The following is a 26,701-nucleotide window of genomic DNA, read 5'->3' on the forward strand; positions in this document are numbered from 1 at the left end:
CCACCAAGAAGCTGTGAATGCTGCAGTGAAATGTGGCAGCTGTTCCCCAGCACTCGGGAACGGGGAGCTCCGACAACCTTTACCTGAAACACCGCGTTGTTAGAGGGGCGCGTTTTGCCTTAAGCTCTGTGCTAGTGGTCTGTTGTGTCATCCCGGCAGGTCAGTGCACTGCTGCAACTTGGCTTTCCCGTCTGCAGAGGGGCAGCATGGCACGTGCACCTTCAGCGTGCCGCGAGGCTGGGGGTCACCTGCCCGGCGGTGCGGGGCGCAGTTGCCCTTTGGGGCACACCGTTGTGGCAGGGCAGCCTGCTCGACCTTTCTCTGCATTCCGCTCTCCAGTGTCGGGCTGTAACTGATTAGGACCAAACCAGGTGTTTTCCCCTAAAATTGTCCCCACCAGCAACTGAGGCTCCCCCCTGCCCTGCCGGGGAGACCCCAGCTGCTCCCTGGGCACACGTCCTTGTGTGCGGCGCCCCGCACGCTGCCGGGCTGGGATGACGCAAGGTTCTCCTCTCCTCCGCGGTGATGGCAGCAGTAGTTCTGCTTTGTATTTTGGCATCTGTTTTATACCTTTTAAAATTTTGAACAAATTTGTTGTTCATCACAGTGGGAGCCAGATAAAATATATTGGGAGATATTTGTACTGTAACTAAAGTACTGAATTTCTATAGGGAGAGCGTAGCAAATGACAACTTTGTCACAGTACGTGGATGAGTGGAAATTAAGCTTTGCATTTTTACCTGATCTGTAAGCAGGCTGAACTCAGTGCTTCCTTCTGGGGACAGGTAAATGGAGATGCTCGGAGGCCCCGGCGGGGAGCCCTGCCGGCTGGGGGAACCACACAACAGTTCCTTCAGATGAGCTGTTAAATCTGAAATGCTATAACTTGATTAATCCTTTTCTGGATTCCTTTTGACAAACTCCTAAATTTTCAAAGAGTTACACAGGATTTAGCCCCATGCCAGCTTTAATGTGAATTGTGTGGCTAAAATTCCATGCAGTTCTTTGAAAATTTCAGAGCCGGTGCTTTTCACAAGATCGACAACTGTTTTATTTCTCTTGACAGAGTATGTGGAGTGAACAAACACTGCCATTTGTAGAGAAATCTTTTTGGTCTCTCAGTCTCTATAGCACCTTTAATCTGAGACTCAAAGAGCTGTGTAAGAATGGAAAGTCCCACAGTACCCGCAAAAGTTAAATGCGGTGTGCATTATCTTCATTTTCTAGAGCGGAAAACTTGGGCTTTTTTAGGTTATCTTTTTCCCTTCTTAGATTCATACAGTAAGTGAACGGCAATGCTGGAGGACAAGACAGAAAGCCATTTTGGCTAGTGAGTAATCTTGGTTCACCAGTCTTTGTGAAAGTAAAGAACGGAAACCATCAGTTTGCTGCATTTACTTATGAAGTGGACGTAGTTAATGTCAGCTGCTTCAAATCAGTCAGAAGCCAGGTGAAGTTGAACCCTCCAACCCCATTCCCAGTAGCAGCCACAGAGGCATTACCAGTGATCTGCACTGGAGCTGCTTCCATCTCTAGCCTGATGTGTTGGCAGCGACTTCTATTCATCCAAAGAGCCAGGGCTTGCTTACGCTACCAAGTTTCATTCAGGGTGTCTCAAAACATTGCCCAACGTTGGGTCCAAAGCCCATGCGACAGGAAGGTAAAGCACAACTAACGCTTCTCATTCTTTCTGCTCCTGTTGTCTTATGTGTGTGTTTGAAACAGGGGGTTTGGCTCTTTCTCCAGAAGTACGCCACAGATTGCAATTCTCATTTTTAAGTTTATTTCTGCTCTTGACTTAAAAACTGAATTAACAAACAATTGATTATCAGTTTTAAAATGCAAAAACACCATCTGGTCTTTGAGATGTGCTAAATTGCTGGGGTGCAGGAGGGGCAGGAATGATGAATCTGAAGGATTGCCACAAGTGGCACAGGAAAGGTTCCTGTGCGAAATTCCTGCTGCTCGTAACCCCTAACATGCAGAGATGAGACTTGAAATGTGATCCTCCACACGCGTACGTCTGAGGCTCCTGTTCCTCGGACGGGCTTTGGTTACGGGGTGCTGCCGCATTTCAGCCCACAACACCAACATGCACAGCTCCCCATGCCATGCAACGAGGGAAAACCAAAGCACCTTGCTGGGGGGCAACTGGGGGCTGTGCTACACCAGCTCAGCTGGGTGAGGGGGACCCTAAAGCAGCCGAAGCTGCAGAGAGCAGGGGACGTTCCCTCTGGCGCTCCGCTACCACAGGCCCCCAGGTTCTCCCTTGTGCCACGTGCTGCACAGACGCTTCACAACCCGGAGGGCTGTAGCCTGCACTCAGCCTCGCTTCTGGAGCAGGAACAGACTGGTTTTTCCATCGCTCTGTGGCTCCTGGCTGCTTCCCATGAGAGACAGGTCACAGCGAGTCTCAAGAATGAGTGGCTGCTTGTCAGTGGGATGTGTCACTTCGGGAGCAACCTTGTCATGTAATGCCAACAATTATATCAGCTATATTTGTGGGTCAGGTCAACCTTCATCAGACCTTTCTCTCCTCTCCCCTTCCCTTGCTCCTGCTACCACTCCCATATTAGCGAGCTGCTGTCTCTCGCTGCCTGTAAGTTGAGCCCTCGCTGATTTAATACAGCTTTCAATCACTGCCAATGGGGCTCACGCTTCAATATCATAACTGCTAAACACACTGTGACAAATAATCTGAGGCTAAGCTTCCAGGACAGAGGAAATCGTTTTCCTCTTGAAATTAAAGTTGATGCATAATGGAATGCAATAAGATGTTTCCAGCAGGAACACAGCCAGTTTTAGTGCATCTCGAGTCCCTTTTTGTCTGCTGAATGAGACGTCGCAGGTTACGGAAGTCATTTCCTAGAGTTCAGGATTTGCAATTTGCATTCTATAATCTCCTGGTCATTTAGCAGCAGATAATTTGTCATGGTTTGTTTTAGCTGTTGTGATATTGATATTTATTATGCAAATTGTATTTCCTACTACTTATTGTTCTGCACCCTATGAATACTTAAATTATTATAAACCTTTTTACTTAATATGGGTTGTCTTCCAATTTGATGTTTGAGCAGCAGTAGGTCATAATGCACAATATTGTACAAAAGGGTCTAAAACATGTAATTAAAAATAGACAAACAAGATAATCTGGTGCCTGATGACACAGAGGCAAATGGAGCCTCTACGCAAAGTCTCTCAACTCCAAGCTGTTTACCAGCACTAAAGTCCTTCTGGAGGGAAGGGAATTTACCGTCGTGGACAAAGACAAACGCTTTCTTCTAAACTGGAGGATAAATCTGACTTAGTTGCACAATTGTGATGAGCAGGGTAGCCTGAAACTCCGTGTACGTGGCCCTGGGCGAGCACTTGCCATCTCTCCAGGGCAAAGATGTGTGGCAGCCCGGGAGCGCGCGGGGCACGGCTCAGGGCTGGGGGCGGGCTGCGGGTGGGGGCTCCCCCGAGCCCTGCGCTGGGACGCAGCGCTTGCCCCGAGCCGTTTCAGCTGCGGGCTCAGCAGGGACGCGCTGATAAAGTTGGGCTGACAGCTCACCTGCTCAGGTTAGCGCGGAATAACCCACTGAGCGACGGCAGCATCATCCGACGGCCCCCCCGCCCCCCCCGGCAGTGCCCGTGCAGGCCCAAGGTGGCTCAGGGGGGGAGCCTGGGGCCCGGCTCCCGTTCCCCGGGCGCTCCGAGCCCGCTGCCGGCTCCCGGCCGCCCGCCGCGGGGTGCCGAGGCCCGGCCGCGCCGCGGGACCGCGGCCCCCGGGTGGGCGGACGGCGGGTACCGGGTACCGGGCCCCGGGGCTGCCGCTGGGCTCGGTCCGTCCCCGCCGGACCCCGCCGCGGCTCGCCCGGCCGCGCCGCGCCTCTCCCGCGGCCGCTGGGAGGCTCAACATCGCCTCCAGCGGCCCGGCTGCCGGCTCCGGCCGCGGCGGCCCCCGGGGGCCGCGGGTGGGCGACACGCGGTGGGGGGGGGGGGGGGGACACGACACGGCGGGAGGGCTGTGACACGCGTGGGGTGCGGGACGCGGGGCGGCGAGGGGGCAGAGTGGGGAGCGGGGGCGGGCGGGCGGCCGCGGAGCGGGGCTCCCACGCGCGTCGCGGCCCCACCCGCGCGTGTCGCGATATCCCCACGCACATCGCGACACCCCCACGCGTGTCGGCGAGCGGCGCCGCCCGTTCCCCAAACCCCGCCGCTGCTCGCCCTTCCCGGCCCCTCGCCCCGGCCCCGCGGCTCCCTGCCTTCTTCCCCCCTCCACCCCCCCCCACCCCGTTTTCCCGCCGCCGGGGGGCACCGGGCCGCGCCCCCCCCCCCTTCCCTTTGCCCCCCCCGTCGGGGAGGAGCGAGGCTGCGGCGCTGCCCCTCCCCGCGCCGTGACGCGGCCGCATCTCATTAGCGGCGCGCGCGGTCGCTAGGTGCCGGCCGGGGCGCAGAGCCGAGCAGGTGCCGGCGATGGCGGCTCGCGCCCAGCCCCGCGGCCCCGCGCCCCGCCGCGCCCCCCCGGGCCGCCTCCTGCCGCTGCCGCCGCTGCTGCTGCTGCTTTCGGCCGCCGCCGTCATCCCCAGAGGTAGGGCGCGCACCGGACCCCCCCCCCCCCCCCCCACACACACGCCGCGGGGCCGGACCCGGCCCGCACCGCCCGCAGGGGGGCGCCGCGGGGCTGCGGGGCGGGTGGGGGGGCAGCGGGAGCCCGGCGTCCCGTCGGTCCGTCCGTCCGTCCGTCCGTCCGTCGGTCCGTCCCGCGAGGGGGGAGCGGCGCCGTGCGGGGGCCCCCGCTGGGTGCGGGCGGTGCCCGCGGAGCCGCCCCCGGGGCTCGGGGCGGGCGGTGGCGGTGGCGGCGCCCCCGGGCTGCCCGCTCCGCCGGGGGGCGTTGGGCGGCGCGGGGCGGGCGCGGCGGCGGCTCGGTGCCGGTTTCCATGGCAGCGGCTGCTGGCCGCGGGGGGGCTCGCCGGGCGGCCGCCGACCTGTTGGCAGCGGCGTGCAACTCCGTCCGTCCGTCCCTCCGTCCGTCCGTCCCTCCGCCCGCCCGTCCGTCCGCCCGCGCGGCTGCAGCCCGCACCGTCCCGGCGGCTTTGGGCTGAGCGGGCGGTACCGGAGCGGGGCTGCCCCGGAGCCCCGAGCCCCCGCTGCCCGAGGGGAAGCCCGGCCCGGCCCTCTGCAGCAGGGCCGTGCCGGTGCCCGTCGGGGCAGCCCGTGGGGGCCGCCCCGCGCCCGCGCCCCGCCGCCGTGCCCGCACAAGGCTCCGTTTAGCGGCTGCCGCGCCGAGCGGAGCTGGCGTACCCTGCCCGGGACGAGGCGGCGGAACAAGCGAGCTATTGAGCGATCTGTTGCGTTTCGCTGATACGGGGAGGGGGCGGCGAAGGCGCGGGCAGCGCGGCCGAACAAAGAGCTTTATTCACGGCCGCGCTCTGCCCGCTCCCGGCGGCGGGGGCTGAGCCCGACGGGGGGCACCGCTGCGGGCCCCGGCGTCTCGTGGGTCGGCCCCGTCCCCACGGTTTTTCTCGGTGCGGCGTTTGCGGCCGCTCTGCGGCCCCCGGAGTCTGTCGGGGGTGGAAACGAGCCGCCGGTGGCAGCCCCTTTTATTAGGAGCTGGGGGAACACTCGTGTCGCTCCAGCACGGCGCGTCTGGGCTCGGCAGCAGACGCCCAGATGTTTATGTGATTAGCGCGTTGTCCTCGCAGTTTCTCGGATGGTTTGTGTTGAGGTGGGTTTTTGGGATCTGTGCTCGGTTCAGCTCGGTACGTAGTGAATTGCCTGATGGTCTGACCTGCGGAGAGCTTCCACTTCAACCAGCCTAAAATGAAAACAAAAGCCCTGCTGGGGGATAACTCCGCTCGTTCTTTGTTTTGCCATCTGCCTCCCAACATCTTCCCTCGCGTTTCAAATCGTTTTTAAGGGCTGCTTTTAGCCAAAGGCTTGCGCGGTGTCGCAACAGCACGAGCCTGGTAGCCGGAGCCCCGCTGCTGGCCGTACCAGCCTGCTTCAGACCGTTGGAGCGGGAACCGTTGGGAAGGAACAAGCGCGGGCTCGGTGCTGCAGTTAAATGCCTGTGCCTGACGTGTGCACTCGATGTTTTCCGATAGCGAAAAGCACCACACGGTATGAACCGAGATGGCGATGCTGTTGGTAGAAGATAACTATCTAGTGATTCCAGTGCTCTGTCACAAATAAAGGATAACGTCCTAAAAGTCCTGCTTTAACGTATTTTAGACAAAACTTCTCAACACTGAAGACTTCTGGCTTTTTCTCTCTTTTTTTTTTTTTAATGTTATTTCCTTCCATTTCTCTCCTGTCTTTTAAAAGCTATTAGTTTGTTAGCCTCAGTACTCCTGGAAGAGAAAACGAGCGGTGTGGCAGCCAGTGTCTGGCAGTGATTGCTGGCCGCTGTCACCGCGTCTCTGGTACCGCTTGCCACGCGAGGAACGCCAGCCCCGCGCCGTATCGCGGTGCAGCAGCATCCTGCGACCCGGAGCACACGCTGGAGTCTGCTGCGATCGCTTCGCTGCCTGGCTGGAGCTCGGGCAGTCGGGCTGGCGATAGGCAACGCTAGGGCTCTGTTTAAACTAAGCTGGCACCTGGAGATGAATCCGTGCATTTCTGCAGCACCTCTTTATCTGATCTCAGTGCTTTACAGTTAATTAAACTTTGTAACACCCCTGTGAAGTAGGACGAGAGCTGAAGAATGGTTTCGGCTAACGCTGAGATGCAGCCAGCACTGGAGTACGGCAGCTGCCTGGCGGCGCACAGCCATGTTGCGCGGCAGTTTAGACAGAATAACTTCCCAGCCGAAGCCGCGGGAGGCGTTCAGAGAAGCGGTGCCAGCATCGCTCCGAAGCCCAGTCGTGGCGCTGGGTGCGACGGCCGCGCTGACACGAGGGTGCTGCGGGTGTGCCTCGGGACAAGCAGTGGTCACAACTGCACGCTGCGGTATCTGCCAACGTGAAGCAAGCCCCGTACGCAGTAGGCCAGGGAAAGACCTTTGCTCCTTTGTAAATACGGAGTCAGTTTCTAAGGAGCTTTTGTGTGCAAGCAAGACAAAGCTTCTGATCTGCAACGGTTTCACTGAGACTTGGCTGGGCTCTTGCATTGGAAAATACACTGACATTCTGCTTGTGTTCTGCATGAAATGCAAACACTTGAGGAAAATTGCAAGGAAGAGGCTGGTAAATAAAGTAATCCATCTGGATTGCAGCTTGGGCTCATTTGTCTTGCATGTAGGCAGTTGGGCACAGGTTTATAAGCACGACAATCTGGCTGAGAAACCACTGCCAAAGAGCCTCCTGTGATTTCCAAGGATGGGAAGACTCGCGAGGAGTCGGCTCTGCTCTGTGCAGGATCTACACACAAGAGGGGGAAGTTCCTCGCACCTTTGGCCCGATGGACACCTGTTGGGTTTATTGCTGGCAGCGCTGGATGTCACGATATGCATTGGATGTCACGATACGCCTTGGCAAGAGCGGGGGCTCCTAGCAGTTCCCTCTGCAGAGGTGGCTGGGTTGCACCTGAGGCTGGGAGGAGGAGACGCACTCCTCTTGTGCGCGCCCGTCCTTATCAGTCTCTGGTCTGTTGATGTTGCTTTGCTGTTTTCTGTGCTTGTATTTCGCTCTGTCTCTTCTGGGTGTGTAAATAAAGAAGGCTTTGTAATCAAACAGCCCTGACTCAGTAACTGAAGATGGCTTGGCGTTGCTTCCTCAGGTCTGTGCCAGAGCTGAACGCGTGTTCGGGGGGGCAGAGGCGTGCGGACCTGGGCTCTTCCCCGTCGCCTGGCTAAAAAGGGATGGGTCGGCTTCCTCACCCTCTGTCTGTCTGGGGCCACCCAGAATAAAGCGTTTGTTTTAGGCTCGGTCTGCTCTCTCTTTGAAATGACTGTTTAAATGCTCCTAATAACATGTTTGCTCAAAAACCTACTTTACAAAATAGCTTTCTGATATTACATGTAGACAGATTTTTCTGGCATTTCTGTTTAGCGCCAGCTTTTCTAGAGATTATTGTCATAATTTTAAAAGGGATTTTAACAACTGGTGCCTTTTTTTGACAGTGTAGCAGTACTCCTATCTTGAATGCAGGGGCTCTGCATATCCAAAAAAATGAAGTTGCTTTATGTGGTTCAGGGAGATATGATTTTAACAGACTTCAGAAGCTTTAAATGTAATGCAAGCTGTAAGTCTGCAGCATTCACTGCAGCTGGAATTCAGCCAGTAAGTAAATACTTATGCAGCGGTTTGAGAGTACAAGCAAAGCCGCACATGTAATCTGTATCTCTTCTGAGAAATGGGATGCTACATGAAAAAAGTTGTATTTGTTCCTCTGAAGAATATTATGTGCTGTTCTCTAGTGGTGCAAACCCACTGGCACTAAATAAAGAGACTTTGTTTGGAAACCTGCAATGAAGGAGAGACCCTAGCTGGAATGTTGTAATTACGAGTGGTATGTACTTGTTTAAGTTTCATAAATCAGTTACTTCCCTGGCGATTTAATTGCATGCTGCAGCTAGCAGCTGCTGTTGTGGTTAACGGGAGCTCCACCACAGAGCTCTTTGAAGGTCGTCCAGTGCTGGCTTGGAAGCTTTGGTGTGCTTGGCTTCATGACCAGGCACCAGGGGAGAATGCTGGTGGAAGAGGCTATTTTTGCATGTGTGGTAGGCATTTTTGAAAAAAATAATACCGTGAGGCTTCAATCAAAAATGTAGTAATTGAAACGGGAGTATTTCACAACAGAGCTTGGCAGCTCTGACACACGTTGGTGCGCGGTGTCTGGTGCCGTTGCTCTCAGCTGGTGGCTGGTCGTGGTTGAGCCCTGCCCCTGCATTTGGGTGCTCGGTTCCTTGGTTTGCAAGCGCAAAGAGCCCGACTGCAAGCGATGTATGTGGCAGCTGACTCCTCTTCTGATGCTTGCCTGCACGTGAACAGTATCTGCCTGGTTTCTCTTGGCTTTTTTCCCCCCAAGAATAAGTTTTTTTCCATCTTTCCTCGTGTATTTGTTACCTGGTGATCTTGGTGGTTTTCCTGTTAGGCTGCACATTGGGCTGCGTCTGAAGTCTTTGTATGGCAAATGAGTTAGCTGTTAGGGAGCTGTGCTAAGTGTGCTGGATGGGGCTTTGGAAATCTGACTTTGGGGTTAATCTCATTCATCTGTTCAGCATGTATTATCATGAGTGATAACAGTACCTGAACAGCAGCGTTTTCATAGTTGGTGTTTACCTGCTGAACATGCTGAGTGGCTTTTCTGTTTTAGTTAAAACACTTAACTGGGCTGTGCTAGGAACTCCTACTGGCCTGCATGTGTAGTTAGTTGAAATCAGTGATGTCCCTGATTGGGCCAGTATGATGTTTCTACTCAACGGTTCAGTTTGAGTTGATTATGTTGTTCTGTAGTTTAAAATCTTGAGTAATAACATCAAACCCTAATGGATATCTCAAGGTGGTGCTACTATAACAATTGAGACCCCGTTAAGATACTAGTATAGAGGACCAAAATGGTATTTAAGCACATCTCTGCTCAGAAATATAAAACTTTCAAGGGATGTCTTAACATCAAAACTAAAGAGAATTTTCAGTTTGATTTTTTTTTTTTTTTTTTTTTTTTTGTCACTGGAAATGCTTGCGCATCTTGGTGTCTGTTGGCTGTTGTTCACATCTGGAGGTGCTGTGTTGTCTTTCCTGGTTTATATTTTTACCTTTCCAGGGCATGTGTGGGTAGCTTCAGCCTCTGGGGATCGCAATGCTGCGATCGGGAGTTGCATAAACAGCTTTCCCGGTTCACAGGGCTTTCTCTGAAGGGTAGATGGAAATGGTGTTCATGGCCAGGGCTTGGCTTTTTTTTGTAACTTCTAAAGCAGCAGCAGTAAATATTTCTGTGGGTTCTGCCTGATCAATGAAGTCAGTGTCAGCCCCTTCCCTCCTGTTAGTGGCAATATGAGGGAAATGTAATTGTTGAGGAGACAATGGGCTCTGAGCTGTACGAGGTGACAGGCGTTCTTTTAAAATGCAGGTGTATGTTTGGCAGTGCTGGGGAATAGTTGTGTTAGAAACGTGCTTTCCCTGCCAAGACCAGCTGGGAAGTGTTTGCCCTAAACAATTTATATTACTGGCCCGATTCTTCACTAGGACAGACAGCAAAAGTCCGTGGCTGGTACTACATTTTCCAGACTCCTTGGCGAAGCAAGGGAAGCTTAATAGCAAGAAACTGTAGCTGAGCGTTTTGCTCAAATGGTTTTCTCTGAGAAGGTTCAGGTACTGATTAGCTTACATGACAGTGAACTTCTCTTATCTCTTGTATGTTCAGCATCTTGAAAGTGAGGGAACTCTTTGAAAAATGCATTTGACAATTACATTAACGGTGTCTGGTGCCGTGTACCGGATTAAGCTGCCGGAGGGCACAGGCAAGCCCTCGCTGGCTTTTAGGGAAGGTGTGGGACTGTGTGGTTCATTCCCTTCGGGTTTCCTGCAGGATGGCGGTCTGCTGCTGACCACCAGGCGCTGGGTACCGGCTCCCCAGCCAGCTCTGGGAGGCGGCAGGGAGGAGGCAGGCGTTTCACGTACAGAGCTCGAGGCAGTGCCAGCGCGTTACTCTCATCGGGGTGAAGGCAGCTTGCACGTTCCCTCTGGTTTTGTAGCGATGCAACATAACTATGTGAGCTCTGCACTGCTGACGTGCAAAGCGCGGGCGCTTATCTGGGGTGAGGAGTTGAAGCGTGGGCTGTTAATCCCCTGCAGGCAGGGGAGCGGCTGGAGGCGAGGCACGGTGGGCAGTGGTGGTCTCCAGACCACCTGAGGGGCGGTGGAGATGCAAATGGAGCTGTTGGAGTTGAGGAGGTCCACAAGCCTGGCACGTCGCCTCCTGAAGTTACACTGGCTCTTGACAAGCACCGGGTATATAAAACACTGGGTTTGGGTTATGGCTGTGAATGAACCTCTTTGATCTTGTTTTGTCCTTTTTTTTTTAACAGTTTGTAAGCGACTGAATCTGATTTATAATCTCTTCAAAGGTCTGCATCCAGAATGGAAGTGTTACTGTATTCCCCAAGCTATTGCAAAGCATCATGAGTTGATCTTCTCTGAGGTGGACTCGAGTGGTTTTCTTCCGTTCACAAAGATGTACTTGAGTGCTAATCCAAAACACGACAACTTTTGTGAGCTTGGACCTGAGAGATCTCAAAATTTGATGCGGAAGCACACCTCTTTCTTAAAGCGGTAGTGCCAGCCGTGGATGTGATCTTCTCATGGACAGCATGAGACCAAAGCAGGACTTCGCAGGTGGTAGCAGGAGAGGTCCGAGACTGCCATGGCTTCCAGTTCGTGCATCCGCTTCGTGCCAGTTACCACAGCATGTATCCCTCCTTGGGAGTGTGACAAGGGAGACAGAAGTACCAAGCAGCAAAGTGACATTCCCCTCCCTCCCTTGCTCCCCCCTGTTCAGTAATAGAAATACGAGTGAGTCTGCAGCATCAAAAGAGAGATCACAGTAATCGGATCAAGCATGAGAAACTGCTTGTTGCTGCCTCTCTGTTTTTAAATGAGGCTGCCTGGCAGCTTCCCTTGCAGAACACTTCTAAATATTGGTGACGTTCAGCCTTAGAGCTGGGGTTATAGTGAAGTAGGGCTCTACTAAAATTAGGCTAGAAAGAAAACTTTCCTTGTGTGCTCTGAGCATTATGCATAAGCTCTGGGCTAACACGCTAAAAGAAAGGAGTGTCGTGCCCTCGCGGCCTTTATGTTGTACCTGAGAAGAGGAACGCTCGTCTCCAACTCTAATTGCAGAGACAGCACTTTCACTTTGTGCGTTTTATTGCAGTAGTGCTCTTCTGAAACGTGTTCTGTGACACTGATACATCTGTGACCTTGGCAAAGGTACATGGCTTTCCTGAAAGCCGTTCTCTTCCCTGCCCTGCCGCCACAGTGGGGCATGGGATAACTTTTGGGCAACAGCTGCTCTTTGCCCATAGAAAGGCGTTGAAATTCTATGGCTGGGTCAAATAAGGGAGAAAAGCTGCTGGCTCTTGTGTATGGCTTGCCTGCAAAGATAGAAGTGACTTCTTCAGCCACAATTGTTTCTTGTGCCCTCTACTGCGCCTGCTGGAGGCATGTGGACGTCCATCCCAGTTCCTAATGTTTGCTGTGCTCTGTAACATCAAAACTGTCACTTACCGCACAGTTGTAAAGCTATAATTGCCTTTGGGTACACAGTTGTGTTTGCTCAAGCATTATGTACGGATTAGTTGGTCGAGGTTTGTAGAAGAATGACAAGTATTTTTTTAAACTTTCCTAAAGCAGAAAGTGATTCCCAACTTCTTGCTGGACATTGCAGATAAGATGGCTTGGTTTTGGGAATACTGCTCTAAAAGGTACTCATCAATTCTTTTAAAACATTGCTTGAAGTAAGGTTTTTTGTTATGCCACAAATAATCCAATGATGCGGTGAAGTTGTGTTGGGTAAACCTAAACAAAATTGTTGTTGCATAAACCAGGACAGACATGAAAACCCTGTACTGCTTTGTGGAGTTAGGTTATTTGGTGGGAAACATCTAATTCTCACTGGTTTCATTATAATGAAGACCTAAAATATTCTCATTTAGAGACTTACTGCTGTAGCTTTTTTTTTTTTTTTTAAATTTGGATTCTAAGTTATTTTGCTTCTAAACATGGGCTATCCATTTGTACTCCCATTACTTGCCTCTTTGATATCCTTATCCACGTTAGCTTACCTGTACTTAGGTTATGAAGTCAGAAGGAAGATACTTCAGTAGAAGCAGAGAAGCTCTTGTGAGCTGCCCTTCCTGCTTTCCCCAGCCTGTATAAAAGTAGGTGCTCCTTCTAGCTGAATTGAGGGTAGTCACTGCCGTGTACCTGTGAGCTCCTTCAACAAGAAAGTATGCTGTGTTGTTCTTGCTGTCAGCAGCTCATTAGAAATGCTCATGCCTAGATCCCTTTTCCTGCCTTAATCAGGGGAAGACTTCTGGATAACTTTGTTATGTTGCTTCATGTTGAGATCCTGAATGATGCTGTTTTGTTACCATTTCATGACGACTGTCTGGCTTGGGCTTCTGGAGTCGGGTGGATAGTTGGTCACCAAACATCAAAACTGTTAATGCTTGTCAGTGATGGTCAGCTTTGTCAAACTCAGGTGTGAAGAGGGAGGATGGTTTGGGTTAGTTGAGCCTGTTTGGAGTAAGCGTGCTTTTTCAGGATGGGTGCAGCAGGAGCAAAACAAAGCAAAACCCTTTCTTATCATAGGAAGTGCTTTCATGGTGACAGTGAGAATCTAGGTCATTTAACAGCAACTCGTTCTCTAAGCAGATTATTTTTTTTTTTACCACCCTAGTTTTTTACCATGCTGTGCAGAGTCCGTAGAAACTACGCCCAGTTCCTTAGCACATATTAACCAACAGGGGGTCAAATTAAATTGATGTGTGGAAACATTTTGATTTGCAGTTGAGCAGTGGGTGTAGTTTGGTTGTAATAGGGCATCCTGCTGAGTGAGCTGGTATTTCCTTTGCCCTTCTGCAAACTAATACTGTCTGTTATGTGAGGGAAGCGATTGTGCTTCTGGATATGGACAGTAGAACAGAAGAGGATGCGCGAGCTCGGTGTGTGTGGGTGGAGGAGAGGAGCAGAGATCCCTGCTGGGAGCAGTGTGATTTGGCAGAAAGCTCTGTGGCTTGGCGTCGGTACCCGTATTGATACAGCATGCTCCTAATCTGTCCGTTGTAAATGCTTACAGCAGCTCATGGTGGGAATAAGGCAGAACCCATTTAACTTGTTCCAGCTTCTCCTTCTTAGTCACTGTTGAAGTCTAGGTGTGTGGAAAGATTCTTCTGGGTGTGTAAAAACAGAGTATAATTTTCCTTTGTCATTTGAATTTTTCACTTTTGAACTTCATTTTCTAATAGCTTAACTGCTGCTCAAATGAAGACTTATGCTGTGTCATTAAGAGTGGATGTATAAGGTCATGATTGCATGACTGTTGTTTTCTGCCATACCGCAGTTAAGCACTGTTCTTCCTCCTTGCTCAGCTTCTGGTCTGAGGGTGGCTCTGAAATGGATATTTCTCATTAACCTTGGAGGCAGAACTACTGAAAATGACTCATGCTCAGGTTTTTGAGCTCTGCCCATTTAAACAATTTTTAGTTTGATTTAAAGGCCTTAATCATTCCATATAATCTTTAGTAGAATGTACACATGTTAATCAACTCTACCAAAGCCGAACCTGCCAGTTACTGCTTCTTTTGCCTGTCAAGTGTAGTTGCACTTTTTTTTTAAATAAAAGCAAGGATTAAAGTGGGGTAGATAGGAGATTAACACCGTTCCCTTTGGACATCTTCAGGGAAAGATGGAGAAAATTGTAGACAAGAAATAAAGAAAATACTTGGAGGCAAATCATTTATTGCTATGTAGCAGTACACAGAGCCTTGTAAACAGGGGGTTTATAGCAAAACCAATGATGTAGCCTTTTAAATCTCTGGGAGGATTTTGGATACACAGTTATATGCCTCCCTCCTCTAGGCTCTTTTTCGTAAATTGGATCTTAAGTTTTCAAGTATGTTAGCACAACACGATGTATGTAGAATGCAGCTCTGAAGGGGTGTTTATATGTTAGATAAAGCTGTTATTTTGTCTTTATTTTGGGTAGCTTTTCATTTTCAATTTCATGTTGAAGTTGGATGAGTCTATTGATCTCACTCCTGGTTGAGATCACAGAGGTTGTCTTTAGTAAGAGCTCCTCTTAAATATAACTTAACTATTTACCACAGAATTAGTTTTGTATTTCCTTGCAAGATTAAAATTTTTTGTGGACTACCCATTGTATTTGCAGTTTGCCTTTTCCTCTCTGACACCTCTCCTTCCTACCCACACACCACACCCCTCCAAAATCTGACTTCGTAGGCTTTATGTGCAAGACTACCAAGGCAGGAATAGGGAAGAAGAATAGGTGGACATATGCGACTGGCGTACATTGGCAGCTCGAGTCCAACGCTTTTATTAACTTCTGGAATTAATCCTCAGGGAATGCACAGCCATGTGCAATGAGTCAGTGTTTGTGGAACAGTGTTGTGCATCTAGAGGGTAAGACATCTCGAACAGCTTAAAGAAACTTGTGGTACATGCAAATAACCGAGGAATTAAGAACTTACACTACTTGTATGTACTCAGTGGGTGAAGAGGTAGCTTGACTTTTTATGAGTAATATGTTACAGCAGCAGTGAGAGTTAAATCTGCTTTCTGGAACAGGCTTAAAATGGAGTGTAATCTTCAGGGTTTTGCCATGCTGTGGAGTCTTTCACTATGGAATTTCACAGCACCAGTCGCTATGACCCTAGAATTTTCTTTGCAATTTCTTTAGCTGGTTTCTTCTTGTGGACTTTATTACAAACAGCTCCTGGAGGGGCGTTAGGGTTACTGGTAAGCAGCACTGGTGCTGGTTTCTGCGAGGCCTCTGAGGTGCTGCCCAGGGTGGTGGCTCTCCAGGGCACCAGCGGAGGTGCCTGACTGGTATGCGGCCTGCTGGCATGCACAGGCTTCCTGCGGTGGTGGCAGCAGGCCATCCTGGCCAGCAGGAAGGCCTTACTGGGAAGGTCTTACTGCCCTGTCCGAGCCTGGCACGGGGGCACTGGTAGTCCTGGTCAGCGTGCCCTGAGGGACTCCCGGGAGGGTGCTGGCTGACAGGCCTGTGCTGCCTCCTGCAGTGGTACAAGCTGGAAAAAGGGTGTCGTGTTCGCCCGTCAACCCCCACGTCACGTATAAATCCTTTCATGAAACAGAGAGTAACATAAATTAATTCTGCAGTGAATAAACAAGCATTAGGGAGCTATTTTAGGCCTGGTCATCTGCCTATCCATCTGGGGAGAGCCAAACGGACTGACCTATAGCGCTGGCTTTCTGTGTTGATATCTATGAAAAGATTTTGTGCTGAAATTAATGGGAACATTGTCCGGTGAGCGCAGACTAAAGGGGGTGTGGGAATATTGTTGAAAAATGGTGTAGATTGTTTGCTGCTGCTGCTGGGTTTCATTGCCTGAAGAATGAACCTTGCACTTCCAACTGTCACTGAATTCACTAGGGAAACCTTTAGAAATGCAGCTTTTCTTTGCTTTAAATAAAATATCTGTTGTAGCAGGTCAAGAAACTGGTGTCCATTAAAGATGCAAGTTTTAATAACTTAGTATTTTTGTTGTGCCAAAAAATCAGATTACTTAAAGAATAACTTTTCCTTGCTCAGCTGATTTATAAATGCCTAAGAAATCTTTTGCCTAAACCTCTGTAGAAGTTGCATTTGAATGAACTAGCTAAAGAGTCATTTTTGTCAGTTTAATAAGCATAATAAAACGGTAAATCTTAGTGAAAAAAGCACCTCTGAAATGGGTATCTTTTCATTTTAAATTGGTTCCTAGGATTTATAAGGAATTCAAAGGCAGATAGAATGAACAGCTCCGGGTAGATATTGAAGCAACATGTTCCTATTTTTCTGGAAAATATATGGATAGTGTGGAATAGAAGCCAAGCTCTGAGAAACTACAGCACATAAATTACTGCTCGCGTGGCTTGCAGCAGTGGCAGAAGTAGTCCTGGGTGTTCCCTTTGGTTTTGCAATCAGTACTCAGAGTGGTTGCTGTTTCCTCCTGTGCATTGACTTCAGCAATTTCACTTATCTGTATCTGTTTCTCACAATTTGTGATTTTGTATGTTAGTCTTCTCTCGGAGTGACTCTTTTTTTTCAGCATCCATTTGTCCAGGTTATCAGCATGCAGAGGAGAGCTGACTTGTATTTACATGATTTAGTTGTAAATATGGTAAGCGTTGATAGATATTGTTGTCATAAGTGCTTACAGCTACTGGACTGATTACTGAATTTCTTCTGTGAAAATCTGTACAAGCTATGCATGCTATCAGCTTCCCAAGGGAAGTGTGTGAAATGAGCTTGTGGCTTTTCATGGAGAAATCAAATATTAGGTGTGGCTGTATTGTGCTAATTTATTGGGGAAGTGTTGTCTGGCAACAACTGGAGTTCTGAGGCTTTAATGAAGGAAAAATAAAAGGCGATTGTTTGAGTGTTTTTTTTTTTTTGGGGGGGGGAACAGATGCCATTGTGTGAAATACTATTTGGGGAGGATATGAGTAGAAAACATCTGTAATGTTATGCACAAGGGGCTTGGAGTGAGTGATGTTAATCGTTGCCACTGGGGTTGAAGGAACAAATGCATTATTTGCTAGTAGTTTCTTTTTAATTGACTAATACGCTCTGCCTGAACTACCGTTGTTTAATAGCATTACTTCCAGGGTGCTTTACATATCTATCTAGACCCCCTGTGTTTCCAAATGACTGTTTCTAGGAAATGTCTTTCCAAATGCAGTAATCCTGGATTTGGCAAAATATTCCCTAGGGGGTGTGGCATCTAGAGGGCTCTCTGCAGACATAAGGAACATCCTCAAGTTGCCGAAGATATTCGGTTCTTGTATTTTGGACCACTGAAAAATGACAGTTTGGGGGTGTAATTTGAGATTTTGAGGTATTTTAAGGTGGCAGTGGTTATTACACTTAATAAACAAACAAACACGGAGAGGGAAAAACAAGGCAGGTAACAGATGGTGCCTCCTGTACTTGCATGTGGCTTCATCAGTGCTGTATACTGCCAGCTGCTGGGAGGATGAAATGCTGGACTTACTGCCGATGACTTGAACTCAGCACACTCCTAAGTAATCAAAGTTTATAAGCTGATTTGCGAAAGCGTGATGCTGCAAGGCAGTGGTAAATGGAGATGCAGTATGTTCACTGGTTAGTTATAATGCCCTTGATGCTGAATTTAGACCACAGACTTTTTTTTTATTTTAAGTATCAGTCTCACCCCACCCTGTCCGAGTAATTTCCTGTGTAATACCAACACTTACAGTCGTAAATCTCTCACAGCAGCTTCGACTATGTGAGGAAAACCTCGGAGTTGCGTCCCAGTTCTTATGGCCTTAGCTTTTCAGGATACCAGCCATCTCAGCAGCACAGTATGTGTGAAATCAGAACTGTGCACGCTGCTCAGTGAAGGCACTTCTCAGTTTGGAGCTGCTTTGTCAGGCATATAGACAAGTAGGAAGGGATATCTATTTCTTCTCAGGAGGGATGAATTGCAACTGCAAAACCGGTCCCTTCGGTAGGAGATGGAGTTGCTTGTCTGGATTTGCAGCTCAGTTTGATTTGTTTACCTTTCAGCACCTTGATTCAGGAGTGTTTTGCCTGAGAGGGGGGAAAAAGAAACCTGTACTTGTGGGGTCAGGAAAAAGGGAGGATAGGAATCCTGAGTACTTAATATGGGCAGTGTAAGCTTTGCAGAGTCACACATCCAGATGGATTACATGAGGAACTTGACATCTTGTTTAAAAACAAATCATTCATTATGTAGCAATGAATAATCAAGCATTACAGTTTCATCTCTGGAGGTTCCTTTTTTTGGTTGGAATTTTGATAGTTCAGTAATTAAAAGCTGAAAGCTATTACACTGTCTACATGTTGATCAATTGGTAATTAAAAAGTTGATGATAGATATGGTATTTCATGGGACTGGTTTGTTACGATCAGATTTCCTTAGTGTGTTTTGAAAATTGTCATTTAACTTAGCACTTAAGCATTTTTCAATATTCATGGACTATTTTATTTGAATTTTATAAATGCGTTTAAATTATCAAAATTTGCATACAGTAATTTGAGATTCTGGATCGCATGATTTTAATATGATCTGAAAGGTTAGTTTCCTCTCCGTCTGTGGAAATGCATTTCCAGCCTATGTAAATGTTCTTCCTCTCTTTACTATATAATTCTTTGGCTGTTGTATCATTAATTTGCTGTGGCAGATTGCTGTGGCTGGCTTAATCAGCCTGAATCTAAGGCAAATACTTAAGCGTACTTGAGGTATGACCCTTGTCACAGGATTCATTCCTTGTAAGTCATTCAACTTTCCTGCTGGCTGCTTAATCTGCACCTGATGTCAAAGTGCTAATTGGGACCAAAGCGATTCAGGCTCCCGGGCTGTTGTGTTGACTGAAACACCTGCATTTTCCTGCACGTGTGGTCCCTCAGGTCAGGGTGCAGTTTGAGCTGCTGTGAGAGTGTCATGGCTCTGGCACAACCCTGGCTCACGCATCCTTGTTAGAGTGGTCCTATCAAACACATGAGTGGGATTCGGATGCTGCAGGGCCCTAGGGAGCTGCCTTACCCAGGGCTGCTCTCCTGAAACTCAGGTGTGTCTTCAGACGGGAACAACTATGCAGGAAGTATGTATCTGCTGCTGTTTTAAGACTGGGTTTTCAGTATTGCAGTAGAATCCATAATAAGGCTAAATTCCTCTGGTTTTGTAGTTGTAGGTACAATGTAAACAAACACAATTCTGAAAGGAGAGTACGTCAAGTTGTCAGTAGTGTTCGCTCACGTTGTAAACTGTTTCCTTTGTATTGCTTTAGCGTCTGGGGATTTGGTGACTGTTTGTCTTGGTTACTGCAAATAGCGAAGACGATTCCTGTCCTAGAGAGTGTCTAAACCTAGACTTCATGGCAGAGGACTGGAGGCTTCTTTCAGTTACCATCATCTTGTATGTGGGTTTGAGAGCTTCAAGTATAATCAGTGGAAGAGGAAATAGCATGTCTGAAGCATGCTTCGAGGGTTTCTCGTGAGGGCTGCAAAGTTCAAGTTAGGCTCACAGTGTGTGCCGTGAAGGTGACAGACCAGGCAGAATTCCTGCCTTCCCTTTCGGTAAGATGAAAGCATTAATCTCGTCCCCAGGAGAGGCTGCTGCAGACTGCTTGTTTGCAACAGCAGTGTTAAATGAAAAGAACTGGAAGAATCTTAAGTGGAAGACTATCAAAATGCTGGTTTATTTAAATCGGAGGGTTTTGTCAAATTGAATTTTCAGAGGGACAAGTAATGCTGGTAAGTAACATGCTTAAAAAGCACAGAATTGTGCTGTAGTATCAAAATCTTGGGTTGTACAGGACAGCTTGTCCTATCTTTGGAGCTCCTGCTTTTTCAGCTTTTGGCTTCCCTGCTTGATGAATATTTGAAAAGCCTGAAGGCCTACTGAGCCTCTTACAGCTGAGGGAAGGTTGAAGATAAGTTTTTGATAATACAATCAGGGATAAAGCAGTCCAAAATGAAGGAAAACTGTGTTGGTAATGGCCTCCTTGATGGAAGATTCATTGCTTCAGGAGCCTAATCTGAGACCAAGATGAAGCCCAAACCTGACACTCTTCAGAGCATAATGCAAGATTTACAGGTCTGCCACACTCCAGAGATTAAAAATAAAAAAACCTCCAAGCCTCCCTTTATACCCTTGAAAAACTTCAGGGGAAAAAGAGGAGATTTGTTTTCGTATGAATATTTAATAAATAAAACAAACAAACAAAACAAACACAGAAAAACCTTTGCTATGTTTGTGCCAAGGCATTCAGATTCCTCCCTTCTCTGATGCTCACAGGCCTGCGGCTGGCAGGGAGTTGTTGGGGTACGATATTCTTGGGTGAATGCAGCAGCTGCAGTGCACAATGAGCAGGGCTTGTATGGGTGCTGGGTGAGCTCGGCTCTTTAAAAAACCCTTCTTGAGCAGTCGTCGGCTTGGCTGGGGTGAGCCTGGCCAAGTGCCCTACCTGAGCTGTGCTCCTGGAATGGTTTTGCTGTAGTTGGCTTGAACATAGAGAGCCACTTAAGATCCCTGCCAAGCTGATCTACTGGAAAACACCTTCCTATCACTTAATCTGGCAACTCCTAATAAACTTGGGAAGGCAGGCACCTGAGAAGATGCCTGTTTTGGGTCGTGAGTCTCTCCATCACACCGTGGGGCATTCAGTGCTGTGGTGCTTCAGGAGAGCCAAGAGGCAACAGCACAAAAGTCAGGTCCTCGGAACTGGAAGGGAAGAGGAGGGCAGAGGCTGTCCCAGCTCTCACATTTGACTACTGGGAAGTCCTCCTGTACTCCAAGACAGAGCTATTTGCATTCACATCATGGTATAAACACTCATAGTTGCTTCACCCGGTCCTTTGAGACAGACAGCATGGGGGATGACTGGTTTCTGCATGAGATAAAGATATGACATCAGTGTGTTAACATTAATGACTTAGATGCTTTCTAAAAAAAAGCACTCTGTCCTTAGATACTTGTTGCTTTGTGACAGCTGGTTCCAGTAATTTGTTTTTATAGGGCAGTTTGTAGTAAATGAATGACATGTTGCATATTTTACTGAGATTTTAGATTATCTAAAGAATACTTTCCGGTTTACTAATTGGTAGATAATGCTGCGTACATTGATGTTGACATGAGCAAATGGATTTAAAATGATTTTGAAGTGAGCCTCATTAAAAGATGTTCTAATTCAGTCAACAGGAAATGTCAACTAATATGTCTGTACTCGCTCTCTCAGCCCAGATTGGGGTAGTGTTGGAGCTTTTATGGGTCCGTATTAATTATAGGCAAGTATGACTGCTGCATGGGGATATTGATAAGTCTCGTTAAATTCTGGATGACAAATTCTGTGAATTCAGTTCATTAGAAGGTGGTAAATGTGAAAGTTCTGTAATTAGCTGTCTTACAGAGTTCCTTTTGGCCCTTGATGAACCATCCAGGCGAGGGAAGGGAGGCCTAAAAGCAGTCTTGTTCTGAAAAATGCCTAAGACAAATGAACAGACATAACTGGAAGGTGTGGTCAGGTTGATTTGGTATGTGGTTGAGCCTCTTGAAAGTTCTGGAGGCAGTTGGTGATTTTGGAAAGTTTTCTAAAAGCTGATTTTCCATAATCTGGGAGCTGAGTTGCAGGATCCCTATAACTGTCTAAAGCAAGCTTGGTAGAAATGGGAAGGAAGCTCCGTGTTGCAGTCTGAGCTGCTGTTGAGGCTGGCTCTTTTTATGCATGTAATATTTGCCTGTAGCTGTGAGAAAAGAAGGCAGAAAACCTCTAAGGGCCCACTTGCATATATATGTTGCCATGATGCACAGGGCTTTTGTTGGCAAAGGTGATCCGATCATCCAGCTAGATACTGATGAGCAGTTACAGTCCAAAAGCATCCTAACCAAGGAGGTAGATTTTGCTGCCTCCTCAGGCTTTCAGTAAATCGCTGTAGTGACAGTACTCCAGGCCCATTTTGTTGTAGATGGGGGGAGATTCTTTACTCGCCCAGATTAGGATCTGCCAAATGTGGGTTTTCTGACAACCACATAACTAAGCTCTCTTTACAAATCTAGATGAACTAGACCATGCTACGTGAATTTGATACGGAAGAAAAAGGGATCTTTGGTGTGAAAGCCTTGCAGGATGACCAGTTTGTTCATGGTTCTGGAAGTAGGTAGACCCCAGGCTGTGTTGATCAGACAGTCCATCAAGTGCAGTGGTAGATTGGTGAGGCTCTGCTTTCAGTTCAACACTGGCTAATTTTTGTTCTGTTCTGTGCCATCCCGATAGACTTTGTGCAGGTGAGCTTGCTGGTTTTTCTTGAAACTCCGCAATAACAAATGATATAGAAGGTTATTCTTGTAAGCATCACTTGCTTGCTGACCACCATCAAAACTTCAGAGTGCACAGAAGGATGTAGCTTTGCTCTCTTGCAAATAGTGTGTAAAGTTTTAAATTCATAAATATGGATTTGCTTAAACCTCTGGTATTCGTTTCTTTAAGACAAATGGGAGAATCAATACGTGTAGCTCTGATCCAGCGTTAACCCTTTTCTCTTTCAGGGAAAATGAGCATCTCTGAAGCTTAGTAAATTAAGAAAAAAATGCTTTGGAGACATGACTAACATATCAAATATTCACTATGTTGCATAAACCTATTATGGGTGTAATGTAATGTTGTCTCTAAAGAGATTCGTGGCTGTTGGGGCAAGTGAGGAAGCAATCCTTTTCAGTAAACTGTGGCTTGATGCATACATTTTTAAACAAACCTGGAGAAGCTTAGACTTCTCTTACAGCATTGTCGTGCTTCTGTTCCACTTACTCTCTCTAGTTGCAGCCATCTGGTTTGCTTAGGGAGCACGGTGTTCACTGAAATAAGACTAATGTTTGAAATACCTGTCTTTGCTAATTGGGGAACGAGTGTAAAGGAGAAACTATCTATAGTCTTCGTCAGCACTCTTTAAATCTTGGAGAGATGGGGAGCAGAACACTGCAGTGAAGTCATGAGAAATTGCTGGAGTGTGGGGAGAGGGGAAAAATTTCCTTCAGAAGTAAAAGCAGCCTTTGCTTGTAGTGCAACTGACGTTTCTTCGATGAAGTTTAAGTGATTGTGGCATCAGAAATAAGCTCCTGTAGTCTCTGTGCAGTCTGTAGTACTGCATTTTCAACTCCTACGGTCCACATCCAATGTTTTTGTTGTGTTTACTGTGTGTGTGCATGGAGCAGTTGCACACGGAGGGAAAGCAGTGTGTGCAATGTCACAGCTACTGTCATGTGGGCAGGGATGCAACTTGCTCTCCAGACCTCCTTTGTATTGGCAGTAGAAATGCTGACAGTCTTTACGTCTGTTTCCCTACTGTTGTCTTGTTTCCCAGATAGTTATTTATGTCGATGGCTTTCATACTATGTGTTACACAGTGCCTAGTGCAAGGCAGCATTCACTTTTGTTACGCCTTCTGGTTGCTGCCCTATTCCAAATTAACAAAATCATTGCTAATGTTAGAGCAGAACTTTCCCTACCAAACCTAAGAATAGAGTAATAATATAAAACAGGAAATGAATTCCTCTTCTTGTTACTTCTGTAATCCCATCTGATGCTTGTGGGCCAACCCGTTTCCTCTCTTATGGGCATGCCAGACTGTTCAAATGGGACTTGAGCCACTCTGAGTTTTTGTTGATGTCGAAAACTAACAAATATGAACATTATTCATTTAGAGAATAATCCTGTCAGTAGACTGCATGTAGGCATAATCAAAGGATACTTAATGTGCTACATTACCTGGGATATTGGGGGTTATTTTTATTATATTCTGAAAGTAATCTGCAGGATCTGATATGAAGAGACACAAAAGGTTAGTTGAAAGCAGACAAGAACTGAATCATTGAATTGAATAAAAACTGCATTGTGCAAGCTGTAATGCTCCTTTCCATTCATTACTGCAATTATAATTATGGAACCCAAAGTATTTAATTGGCCTCACATACTCTTTACACTGAATAGATTGCATTGTTACTATTTAAAAAAAAATATCCTCTTATGCATTGCAAATACATGTACGTGTTGCTCTCTGGTTCTCAAGAGGTTTCTTTGTTTATATGATGAGTGATTAACTGAATTATGGATCTTCCCTATGTTGTGTCAAACTAAAATCAAATGGAAGAAGAATTCTTCCCATGCGTCAGATGAAATTAAATGGAAGCTTAAAAAATACAGCTTCCTACATTAAAAACCCAACCAAAAAACAAAGTGATTTTGGCCATTAAAACTGATTTCAGAAGTATGGCAGCCCCTAAAATAGATTTTAAAGAAAAAAGGTAAGCAAAGTAAAGCTAAAATACTGATTTCAAGGCTCAGTAGGCGTTTTGCAGAACTGACTTTTGGACCAGTGCTCTGCAGGCAAAACTTCAGTAAGGCAAAGCATAGTCACCTAAAAGGATGTATTTTGGCCTTAAAGGGTCTCCCAATTGTTGTTCCTCTAACAATTAGTAACAATGGTTTTATTATTTCAATTAATGAAAACTGCTTGTCAGGCAGAAGGGAAGATGGCTTGACCCAGTTCGTATCCCTGTGTGTGTGTGTTTTAAACTATACACGCACATTAAACTTAGTAGTCAAAACTATAGAGGGAAAAGGGCTGCATCTTCTGCTTGGCTCCACTTTCAGGGTAGCTGATCTATACGTCTGAGAGATTTTCATGTCCAGGTATGGTGGGTTGGCATGCTGGTTTGTGAAATCACTTGTTTTGTTTTCCTCTCCTGCTTAAAGCTGTATCAAGATTTTGAAAGCATGGTACTACCAGTGTGTGTTCATAGGAAAAATTTGTCGGCTGAGCTCACATCTGTCTATTTGGCTTCGATGCCCACGTTGCTCTGGGTTAACATGTTGTTGTGTGTTACCTTCACGACTGTAACTCCTGTGGTGTGTACTCTTACTCTGTATCACGCAAAGTACCTTCTCTGTCTCATTTTGGGTGAGCTAGCTCAAATTATCTTGCTTTATGCACCTTTGCTTTTTGTGTATTGTGTGTGAAACAAGCAGACATGTTTAATTACAAAGCAGTAATTCCATCAGCGAGGCTCTAGTGAGCCCTTTGAATGTAGGGGAAGCCTATTTGTTCTCCATTAAGAACAGAAAGGTGCAGAAAGGTTTGTTTTTCCACACTTATTTCTGCATCCCTGTTTGATGCTCGTACAGTATTTATTGTCCTTTCCTGATCTCTTAATGTTTCCACAAATGGAAGGACGGTGGGTTCTGATATACCCAGATCGTAACTTCCCACTTAAATGGCTTTTTAAATGGAGCGTTCTTCTGAATTGCTGCTGCTTCTTGTTGGCTAATCTTCACTGAGGGGTTGGTGGGGGATGAGGACTGAAATCGTCATACACAAAGATGCTGTGTGTAACACTTGGCAGGAAGACTTGAAATTGGATTACAAGCTACTATTCCAGCAAGTAAATGTCCATGGTGTTTTTATAGCTTATCTCTATTCATCTATGTTTGCAGGGCTTTGCTTGCCAAGTGTTAATGTAAACACTCTATTTTGAGACATCGGTCCATTTGCCTTCTGGACATGCTTCTTTTATAAGGTGGTAGTAAACCTCTGTACATAAAAATAAAATAGCCCTGTGGTCATAACTGCACACAAACTAACGTTACTGATGCAAAGCGTCTGACAGCAATTGCCACCTGTGTGAGCAATTCAGTGCACTCTAACTGAAGCCTGGTTTCAGGAAAATACTCTTGCTTTAGGCGCCAGAGCTTGCCCTGGGCTTCATCTTGTCTTCTGGCTTTGGAGCTGCTGCTTTGGGCTCCAGTACGGGGCTGGAATGAGTCTCTAGCTGTGCAATGCAGATAACAAAGGTGATTTTCTAGGCTCTGTGTCCCACCGGTGGGTTCCTCAGAGGCCGTCAGCAGGCACACCTGCGGCCCCGTGCGGCCTTGCCCAAGTGCCGCAGCCCTCTCACAAGGAGCTCCTTGGGCCTTGCTCCTCTGACAGCCTCTCTGTGTTGTTGAGCTTCTTAAGTCCGCCTTGGGGCTTTGTGGCTTGAACCTCGCCCGTGTGTCTACAAGCTGTATGGCTGTAGAACTGTTCCTGGTCCTGCTGGGTGGCCACGGTCTGCTGAATACAAGCGAGAGCTGCTTAAACACAATCCAGGGTCCTCCTGGGTTGAAGACAGAGCCCCTTGGGAACCAGAGCGGTCTGGTGACGAGTTCCAGCAGTGAAGCTGGAGATACCCTATGGCTGAATTGGGAAGAATTGCTCTGACTTTCAGCAGAGTTGCTTGACTCTTCTAGAAAAAGTTTTATAGACTTGATGCTCAGTGCAAAATGGGTAATAGTTCAAACTCTTACAGGGATTTAGGAAACTTTTTTAGTATATTGTTGATTTGACTTAAATTGTTTATAAACATCGCCTGAAACTGGCTGGAGAGGAAAAAAATGAGCAAAGCTTGCGTGTCTAGCCAAGCAGTAGTAGATCATGCTGGTGGTATGTGTTGCACAGTATTTTAGAATAGACTGTCCAAGCTCTGTGACCTCTACAGCCTGGAGAAGATGTGGGG

The 26,701-nt window shown here is 47.5% G+C and overlaps 1 protein-coding gene across 1 annotated transcript in view; it reads left to right on the forward strand.

Annotated features, from left to right (window-relative positions):
• Positions 1 to 4,410: 4,410 nt before the first annotated feature.
• Positions 4,411 to 26,701, forward strand: part of CADM1 (cell adhesion molecule 1) — a 180,623-nt gene continuing 158,332 nt past the window's right edge. Inside the window, exon 1 of the mRNA XM_050715013.1 lies at positions 4,411 to 4,573. Within this exon, the coding sequence (XP_050570970.1) occupies positions 4,459 to 4,573 (115 nt within the window). The 5' untranslated portion in view covers positions 4,411 to 4,458. The remainder of the gene's footprint in view (positions 4,574 to 26,701) is intronic.

This window comes from Cygnus atratus, chromosome 22 (assembly GCF_013377495.2).
Source record: "Cygnus atratus isolate AKBS03 ecotype Queensland, Australia chromosome 22, CAtr_DNAZoo_HiC_assembly, whole genome shotgun sequence".
Taxonomy (NCBI): domain Eukaryota; kingdom Metazoa; phylum Chordata; class Aves; order Anseriformes; family Anatidae; genus Cygnus; species Cygnus atratus.